The 10,605-nt window shown below is 44.8% G+C and overlaps 1 protein-coding gene across 1 annotated transcript in view; it reads right to left on the reverse strand.

Annotated features, from left to right (window-relative positions):
• Positions 1 to 3,920: 3,920 nt before the first annotated feature.
• LOC138352226 (uncharacterized) overlaps positions 3,921 to 10,605 on the reverse strand; it is a 106,487-nt gene continuing 99,802 nt past the window's right edge. The window contains exons 6-8 of the mRNA XM_069304513.1: positions 10,245 to 10,390; positions 9,591 to 9,706; positions 3,921 to 3,963 (exon numbers count right to left, since the gene is read on the reverse strand). Of these exons, the coding sequence (XP_069160614.1) occupies positions 3,921 to 3,963; positions 9,591 to 9,706; positions 10,245 to 10,390 (305 nt within the window). The remainder of the gene's footprint in view (positions 3,964 to 9,590; positions 9,707 to 10,244; positions 10,391 to 10,605) is intronic.

Below are 10,605 nucleotides of genomic sequence, written 5' to 3' on the forward strand. Positions count from 1 at the left end.
CCAAAAGAGGTGGGAATTCTGGGGTATTTAACTCCCAGACAACCCATCCTCTCCAGGCAATGGTATAGTGAGAGGCAATTGTATGCATTAAGCATGGGCCACGTGTTCTCCCATATAACAGGGCTTGATGGAAAATGTCAATTGCCTCTCACTATACCATTGCCTGTAGAGGATGTGTTGATTTACCACTGAAATTAATGGTAAAACTGAACCATAGATAGAAAATATAAATATAAATAATGACAACACTAATTTTCCAGACCAGCTCTGTAGGAATAATGCTGTCAATGAGATAGCTGTCATACAGCTAGTACTTCAATTGCTGGACTTATATCAACCTAATCAAACTCCTTACTCATTACAATCCTTCTGCATGGAGTTGGAGTCACTACTAAGAACATTTAGTCTTTAGGTTGATATAATCACTACTGAGTGGATGACCAAAGTAGTCACTCAACGAAAACTGTCCAGTGATATACTAGGTAGATTACAATAAACCCATCCTGACAGTACAAGACATCACTGAAGGTTTGCGTTCTGTCATAGACAAATGACGTGCAAATGAGGAAGTTAAAGCCTCTTGCGAGCCTTCAGAAATAGTAAAAAATAGTAAGTTAAAGGGTGAACCAAATACCCCAAATAAACAACAATCAATTACTTCCACATGATTCTGCCGTTGCTGACTGCAGTTGTTGTCAATCCGGCAAGGAGTGAGGACCAGGATGTCGCTGCTGACGTGGCTTGTGTCCCGTGTTTCTGCTGAAGGTCCCCTGGGGCCCTGACTGTCTGCAATCATGGGGAGGCCTGTGCCTCCTGTCACCAGGCAGGCCTCCATTGGCCTGGAGTTCTCTGGAATTCCTTCCTACCACGCGGTGGTGGTGGTGATAATTAATATGCTTCGTGTACCAGTGGAGTCTGTGTGCTGGGTGCAGCTGCTTGCCAGACGGCGGGCGATTGTCAAGTTCGGCTCCCCGGCGTTTTATCAAGATCTCGTCACGCGCTATGATGGGCGCTCATTCATTCTTCCTGGAGATGGTGGGTCAGTGACCCTCTCTGACCGTTGTGGAGCCACGACGTATGTAGCAGTGCATGGGATGCCTTTTAAGTTCCTGAAGATCTTCTACGTCGATACTTTGCCCGGTTTGGGCGGGTCCAACATGTAAGAATGAATTCCGTCCCTACCGGGAGATGGAAGGGGGTCCCTTGTGGGTCCCGCACTCTCGCCATGTGCCTCAGGGATTCTTTACCGTTCTCCATCATGCTGTTGGGGTTCTCAATTCGTGTTTTTCACAGTGGACAACCTCGGGCATGTTTCAGGTGCGGTTTACCGGGTCACCTGGCTGTGGGGTGTGAGGAGCGCCGAGTCACACCTGTTAACCTTTTCCGGGAGAAGGATTTTCCCCCAGCTGTTTCCAAGTGTTGGACCGTGTGATGATTCCCTGCCGGCTTGCCGGCTTCTGCCTTGGTGTTGGGTGGGGGTGACGATGTTGACGTGTGGTTTGGGGGCAGCCCCGCCCCCGCCACCGGCTTTCCCACCTCCGAGTCCCTGCTGCCCCAGCCCACCCCGTTGTGGCCACCCCTGCCTGCTTCGTCCCTGCATGCGTCGTCTCCTGTCTCTTTGGATGTCCGCGGTAAGATGTCTTCTGTAGTGTGTGTAGTCTGGTGCCCCCTGGCCGTGGAGGCTGCTGTTTTCAGGGGCCGGATTTCGAAGGTGCGTCCGTTGGAGAATTATGATGTGTTACGGGATGATGAGGGTGACAGCTCGGACGACCGGCAGCTTATCCACAAGCACTCGAGGCGAGTCCCGAGTACATCTCCCTTTCTTGGTGTGCCTTGGGTGGAGGTAGGAGAGTATGTTGATCCAGCGTCTCCCTCCGAGGTTGGCGGTGCTGTGGGGGGCTCTGTGCTACCTCCTGAGTCGCCCCCTACGCCTCCTGCTGTTGGCTCCCCACGGTTTGAGGTTTCTCCTCCCGAGCGTGATCTCGTTGTGGACTTAAGGAAGGATATGTGCCAGGGTGCCTTTGTTCATGTGCCCACTGGCAGGGGCTCTGACGCATCTGTGTCCTTTGTGGGTCCCCCCCCCCCCAGTGTGCAGCCCCGTGAGAAGCCTCGTGAGAAGCCTCGTGCGCAGGCCAGTTCGAAGCCCTGTGCGGTGCCCTGTGCCGCCCCCGGAGCGCCTCCCTGTGCGGATTCCAGTGCAAAATCCCCTAGTGTGGACCTCTTTCCTGTGATCGCGGCTGATGGGGGCATAGTCCCTCAGTCGTGGTGTTTGGACCTCACTTTGGACGAACAGGGTGCGTCCGGTCCCGTGGTGCTCATCAACTATTTAGGTACCGAGGTTAAAGGGGTTTATATATGGGGTACCTGATTGGATTCTAAGGGGTTGTCATAGCCAGGGGGTGGTAATGGGGGACGAGCTCCCATGACCTATAAAAGGCTCCTATACGGCATGCGTCTCAAATAGCCTCTGACAACCAAGTCCAACTCCTGGCCTGCACGGGTGGCTTAGTCTTTAAGTCCGGCGGAACTGCTTTTACTGACAGGAGAAGGGGTGAGGGCGTGCTCTGGCGCCTTAAAACCAGCTGCTCCGGGTAGATGGGACTCGATAGCCTGGGAAGGCAGCCCATCTAGGGGAGAGAAACCCTGATTTTAAACCTCCGCTGCCTTGTGGCCATACCCCTTTTTTTGGGAGAGGCTTCAGGAGTCAACCTCGAGGAAAAATCCGGAGTTGGAGCCCCTAAGGCAGTTCGTTGTTGACGTCGACCTCGTTCTGGCAGCTCCTGCGACGTTGCTGGAACCATGTGTATTGGCATTTGCCTTTCTATTGGATAATTTCAGCAACGTGGAGAGGGGGGACCTGCTGCATGGGTAACAGCTTCTCCTCCATATCTACCTACCCAGGCTTTGCGCCCTGTTAGGGCGCAACTCCATAGTCTTCCGAGAATGAAGGAGGCCTACTACTACTACCTGATTGGATGCCTCGGCTTTGTGCGTCTCCTGGTAGACCGGTGTCCGAAGACGTCCAGCTGGTTTGGGAAGAGTACTGCTTGTGCTTCCCGACACAGGAGTTTCCGGACAAGTATCGATTGTGCCGGTGTTTGAGTGTAAACTCCCTGTCTGTGATTTTGTTACCGTTTCTGCGGTTCTATGTATGTTTTGTCTACGTGTTAGGTTTCGCCCTGTTGGGTGATGTGCTTGTTTGTGTGTTCCGTATGCATTTTTTTGGTTGTACTGTGCTGTTTGTGTCCTGTGTGTGCTTTGTGTTCTTTTGTTTGTGTAGTTTCTAGGGCTGTTGGGTATGTGTTTGTATTTGCATGTGTGTTGGCCGGTTCCTGCGTGTTCCGGTGCTTGTTTTGTTTTGTTTATGTTTTGCATGTGTGGGTGTCATTTCTTTATGTTCTTTCCCGGTCCCTGCGTGTTCTGGTTATGAATTCCTGTCTGTCTTGGTTTTTTTTGCTTATGTGGCCCTTCAGGCTGGCTTGTGTATCTAGTTTTGTAATTGTTATTTTGTACCATATCATTTCTGTTTTTTTCATGTTTCCTGTTATATGCTTGTTTTGTTTTCAGTTTTGTGTTTCCTTTCTCTGTTGTTCTCATGTGTTTGTACTTTATGGATCACTGCTTGTTCAAATTTTCCAGGGTGTTTTTATGTGTATTTAATGTACTTTATCAATAAAAAGAAGAAAAAAGAACTTCCACACCAAGGTAGAGAAAATCTGGCAGTGAGAGCACTTATGCAGCAGAATCCTCCAAGCCTACTGTTACTAGTTAACCCAAACCGGTAACATTCAAGCTTGCAGTAGGCTGGAGAAAATGTTTGCTCTGCAAAGAGAAACATTCAACACACTGTTGCACCAATTATCCTGACAGAGACACTCGTATTGAGCGACACCTGATATTAAGGAAATGCCCAAGGTGTCTCAAATCACACAACTTCGAGCGTTGTGAGATCCAACTTTACACCTGCAATAGGTGTAAAAGTTAAGCACCATGCAGCACTGTGCAAACTTAATAAATTAACGTGTTCCAAACCCAAGGTGGAAGATAACATTCCCACCACAGAACAACACTGAAAGGTGCGACATAAAGTCAGTGTCCAATCGGCAGAGTCCAAACGTAATGTGATTTTGCCTACTGCCTAAATTACCATCCAGAATAAGAGGGCCAGGGTCCATACTCGTGGGTTGTTTAACCAAGCGTCCCAAAGAACATTTCTCACTAAAAAGTGGCAGATGATCTACAATTAAAGACTGTAAACAAGGGACATTGAATATTTCAGGGTTCTTAGTTGAAACAGGACCTCAGGTCTACCCGGTGGTTCAAACATCAGTAAGATTAGGCAGCTACGTCTGTCAAGTACAAGCCATTGTAGTGGACACAATTCCAACCGACCTAAATGTACAAGGTCTAGGCGCTACTGCCAATTTCCTGAGAAATATGGGAAATAAAATTGGCAGATAAAATTAAGTCTGATCACCTCACCGACATCAGAATCCTTGTAGGTGCAGACTTCTACTACCACCAATTCATCGGTAGCCCAACTAAATATCAGGGTATAACCATGCTAAATTCTGCAGGAGGCAAATTACTCACAGCTCCAGTATTTACCCTTAGGAGACCTATTCCTGCAATCAAACAATACCAGTAGAAATCTAAGCTTGTCAGCTGATTATACAACTCCAGTAGCATTATACTAAGGATAATACAGTTGACTATAACAACAGAGGTTGATCTTGATCAATCTCTGTTGGTCAAGATTTAAATGATGATCTGTTGATCATCATTTAAAGCTGATGATGTGTTCATGAGGCCTCATTGGCAAATCAGTGAACAGTAGCCTAAACAACCTATAAGTCACTGTGACCAAAGTCATTGAACTCCATGCAGTCTCAGAACCATACTTGACTTTAATGATTGACTATTCAATCCTCTGAATCAAATAACAAAATTAAATTCAATTTGTCAGCCAAATAAACTCCAGCAAATAAGCACAGGGGAGCATGACTGACTATATAAATCCGATGACTGATTTTGATACATTTATTATTTAATCCAGGGCCTAATCATGGGCCTCAGTGTATAAATATCAGTGACCAGTAACCTGAACAACCTTTAAGTTAATATAACTAATGTCACTGTTCTCACTCCAGTCCCAGAATTATACTTGACTGTAGTAATTGTTCATATTCAGTCCTCAGGGTTAAATATATTGTACTTAGGTTAGAATTTTAGCCTCACAAGAGTTAGCCGGGAATGAAATCGTCACAAGACTACCAACCCCTACAGTTCTTGTACGGGACATCTGTCCTTTACAAACTGCCACACAAAATGTGTGATTACTAACTACTAACATCAAAATTAATCTAATAATTAGAAGGAGGAGTATAGTGCTCGTCAGTCCTAAGTAATGGACTTCAGCCTGTGTTCGGTCCTCGGGAATTATGTCGTAAAACCCAACACCATTTACTTATATTTAATACAAAAGGCAGATAATAGCTGCTGGATTGTATAAATAAATTAACTCATATCAAATGAAGCACAGTGGAATTTTCCTCAATAGAAAACGGGGGATATCATTGCCATGTTGCTATGAAATTCACCAGCTAATTCTGTTGGGAATTATTCTTAATACAGCAGTCTCTGGACTGTAAACATCATAACAACATTTCCCATGAATCAAATAAATTATCAGAACCAAACTGTAGTACCAAAAATACCTACAGTAAATGTAGGCCATTTAACCACTTTTGACATCGGGATAAGAGAACCAGGATGCGTCAATGGGAGGCTGGCCTTAGGCAGGCAGTAAATTTATCAACAAAGTCTCGAGTGGAGCTCACTTCAAGTTCCACAGAAATTTTCCTTGGACACCAGTGTTACAAGACTAAACCATCCCGTTATGAACATGCATCGTCTACAGTAAGGGAGGTGTTCTTTCCGAAACTTGTTTATTAGCTGTTTCATTCCTAATCTGAAATATTATAGGTACTTATACGGTGAGCCGGTTAGAATGCAAATGAGACACAAAAACAAGGTAAATATTCCTTGGTCCTTATCTCATAATCAATATACCAATGTTTCCCCCTGATATAGCTGTCATATTAGGCTTAATGCTTTTATTTGTGAGTGCCCTTTGACTCGTGGAACAGAAGAGGAACAAGAATTAACACTAGTTACCTAGTTCACCAGTACATAAGTTGGGAGCCAGCCACACCCACAGTGTATCGACAGGTTTAATCATTCGTGTTCATACTGGTTGTGTAGGAAATAACAACAATAAGATAATTTTAGTTAAGATAATCCCATTTTAGTTAATAATATGTAGTCTAATACTGCAGTGAATGTCTACTAATCAATAATTTTGATTAACTACATATAAACTAAGAACCCCCCAGAATGAGTGAGGAAAGTGATTTGTGAGACATTTTAAAAAATACAGTCCACTTCAAGCAACAAACAGTTTGCTACCGAAAATATAAATTAATGTAAATAAAAATTACTATATAAATTAATGTAAAATATAAATTACTATACACAGTAAATTGAAATAAATTAAATAAATATGAATCTCACAAGTGAATTCACCACACCCCGGTGAGCGGGTCGAGTACACCCCCCCCCCTGGTGAATGGGTCGAGTAGATCCCCCTGGTGAGTGGGTCGAGTAGACCCCCTGGTGAGTGGGTCGAGTATACCCCTAGGGGGTGAGTGGGTCTAGTACAGGCAGACAGACAGACATATAGACAGACAGATAGACAAACAGACAGACTGAGAGCTAATTAATTAGTTTGAAGGCAAATTTTCGTGATGATCAAAAGACTAACAACACACCAACTCTTAATTTCACAGCGAAGCAAATGATGGAACAAATTTTCCAGCATTTCATTGCACTGTAAGCATCATCCTAGTACGCTCTCTATTCATTTTGTTGAGTGGTTCTCAGTTTATCAGCTTCACATGAATGAGCTAGTTGTGGAATATGCAAAAATGTTCTCTGCATGGATTCATAGTTCCCAGACGTCTTCCTCCGCAGTAATTTTTGCAATTGGACGTCAGTCAATCATTTCATATGTCTCTCTTAAGGATATAAACTTTTGGTAATCAACGTATGCTTTAGTTTAGACTTATGTGTCTCTCGGGTGACGTAAACATCACTGTATGAGTGTGTGAAGGGTGGGTGGCAAGGTTGATACATTAGCGGTGATGACATGCGTCCAGGCACATTGTGAGGAGTAGGCTGACCTCTGCATCAGTTACATTTTGTGAACCAGTAGAAGGTGTTGACTTCTACATATGGTGTGTAACTTACGGTGAGGTGAGTATCATACTTCAGCCAGCAATAATCTGAAAGACAAATGGCAGTCAACAGTCTTAAGCAAAGCTTCTACAAATATGCAAAGAATAAATCCAATTATTGCAGACGATAAATACATTTTCGTGAATTTTACCTGCAATTTTTGCAAAAATAATTTAAAAAATCAAGTATTGCTGACAACAATGACGACTCAGTGACTCAGACTGACAGTTCACAATCATTGACTAACTTAAATAAATTAACTGTGAAAACAAGCAAAGGTGAGCATAAACTAATCATCAGAACACACCGCTATGTCAGGAAGATTAAATAGAACTTGGAATAGTATAAAGTCACAAAGTCTAAGTGGAAGGAAATATCAGCCTAATGTCCCTCGCCATAATGCTAAACTTGAAATCATCCTTTATATATATATATATATATATATATATATATATATATATATATATATATATATATATATATATATATATATATATATATATATATATATACATATATATATATATATATATATAATATATATATATATATATATACATATATATATATATATATATATATATATATATATATATATATATATATATATATATATATGTGTGTGTGTGTGTGTGTGTGTGTGTGTTTACTAGTTGTGTTTACTAGTTGTGTTTTTGCGGGGGTTGAGCTTTGCTCTTTCGGCCCGCCTCTCAACTGTCAATCAACTGTTTACTAACTACTTTTTTTTTTCCTACACCACACACACACACCCCAGGAAGCAGCCCGTGACAGCTGACTAACTCCCAGGTACCTATTTACTGCTAGGTAACAGGGGCACTTAGGGTGAAAGAAACTTTGCCTATTTGTTTCTGCCTCGTGCGGGAATCGAACCCGCGCCACAGAATTACGAGTCCTGCGCGCTATCCACCAGGCTACAAGGCCCCCTGTGTGTGTGTGTGTGTGTGTGTATGTGCGAACAAGCCTGACTGGTCCCCAGGACTATATGCAACTGAAAACTCACACCCCAGAAGTGACTCAAACCCATACTGCCAGGAGCAACGCAACTGGTATGTACAGGACACCTTAATCCGCTTGACCATCATGACCGGACATAAGGACGTGATAGCCGAAGCTATTTGAACCACTTCCCCGCCGGCACTCGGATGGTAATCTTGAGCATAGCATTTTATCAAATCACCTCATTCTTTGGGGCACACGTGAGGAACACAAATGCGAACAAGCCTGAATGGTTTCCAGAACTATATGCCACTGAAAACTCACACCCCAGAAGTGATTCAAACCCACTCTGCCAGGAGCAACGCAACAGGTATGTACAGGATGCCTTAATTTGCTTAAGTTAATCAGATTATACCTTCCTTGAGAGGCGGGGTGAAATGTTTGAGGCCATGGCTGGCTGAAGACAGTCTAGTTGTGGGAGTGGAACTGGCAAGTCCTCCGGGTCTCTGTCTGTGCCAGCAACGAAGTGTAGCAGACAGCTATGTGAGAGCCTGATGTGATCTTACTGACCAAGTTAAGTCTGCAGTATGTGAGGATTGAATGTAAGACTAACAGGGTGTGGAGTGTTGTAGTAATCATTCAATATTAGGGACTTATTAGGGCGAAAGCTACGAGTGAAGGTGGTGACCGCGGAGGTCAAGTGATTATGGGTATTGGGAGTTAATTTAACTAAATAGAGTATGTTAATGTTATTATTTGTCAGAGTCCATTCTTTGTAATTAAATGAGAAAACCCGACGGCCTTTAAATACCTTCCATATGTCCCCTCATTGTGTTCCTTTACAAACCTAGTGGTGCGCCTCAAGGGTCTGGTGTCTGTACACGGTGGTAGAAACGGTTGCTGAGGCAAGGTGTTATGTGTTGTGTAATCGCTGTGTTCGGAATGAACCGGGGTTCAGCGTCACAACAAAACATGCTTGCATACATACATACATACATAGTAGTAGTTGTAGGCAACCTTCAGTCTCGGGAGACTATGGAGTTGCGCCCTAGTTGTCAATCCTGGTGCAGCGTCTGGTGTGACTGATGAGGCCAATCCGAGAGTAGCAGTCCATCCCACACCAAGCACAAACGAAGTCCGATTCTGGTCTGTCTTCCTGGCTACCGGCTTTCCTTCTCTGTCTCTTTGCCTCCGATTCCTTGGCAAGTGACTCCTCGAACTTGGAGAGACCTCTTTGAACAGACTGCCTCCAGGGTGAACGGTCTGCAGCCAGTGTCTCCCATATAGCAAGATCGACGTCTATGGCTTTCAGGTCCCTCTTGCATACGTCTTTGTACCGAAGCTGAGGCTTGCCTGTTGGACGCTTTCCCTGCATCAGCTCTCCATACAGGAGATCCTTGGGGATCGTGCCATGGCCCATTCGCAAAACGTGCCCGAGCCAGCGCATTCGTCTCTGTTTCAGCATTGTGTACATGCTAGTGATTCTTGCTCTCCTCAAGACGTTGTTGTTTGTCACCTTGTCCTGCCAGGTGATGTCCAAGATGTGTTGAAGGCAGCGCATGTGGTAGGCATTCAGCCGTCTTTCCTGACAGGCGCGGAGTGTCCAAGACTCACTGCCATAAAGATAAGTGCTCAGGACACAGACTCTGTAAACCTGAATCTTAGTATACTCAGTTAGCCTATTGTTGGCCCACACTCTCTTTGTCAGTCGACATGGTAGTAGATGCCTTACCGATGCGTTTGTTTAGCTCCGTATCAAGAGAGAGGGAGTCAGAGATTGTGGAGCCCAGGTACACGAAGTCGTGAACGACTTCCAGTTTGGAATCGGAGATGCCGATGTCAGGTGGGGAGTCCACTCCTTGTCCCATGACTTGTGTTTTCCTCAGGCTGATGGTGAGTCCGAAAGCCTGAGAGGCCTCACTGAAGCGGGTCATGAGCCGCTTCATGAATTGACCCAGGCAAGTGGGCCAAATGTTGTGCTCGGCACCCACTCTGGCGTTGAAGTCGCCGAAGATGAGCAATGGCTCCTTTACAGGGATTCTCGCTATGACTCTGTTGAGGTCATCGTAGAATTTTCCCTTTGTCTCTGGTGGAGAAGTCGGGGTTGGTGCATATGCACTACTTACATTGACTGGTCCTGTTTGGGAGTGTAGTTGCAGAGACAGAATTCGTTCGGTTCCCCCCATCGGTGGCATAATGTGTCCCAATAGTGCATTCCTGACGGCAAATCCCACACCATGTTCTCTGGTCTCATCAGGTGGTTTTCCTTGCCAGAAGAAAGAGAAGGTCCTCTCTCTCACAGATCCTGATCCAGGGAGCCTGGTCTCGTGGAGAGCATCAGCAGTTTGCTCA

This window comes from Procambarus clarkii, chromosome 5, assembly GCF_040958095.1.
Source record: "Procambarus clarkii isolate CNS0578487 chromosome 5, FALCON_Pclarkii_2.0, whole genome shotgun sequence".
Taxonomy (NCBI): domain Eukaryota; kingdom Metazoa; phylum Arthropoda; class Malacostraca; order Decapoda; family Cambaridae; genus Procambarus; species Procambarus clarkii.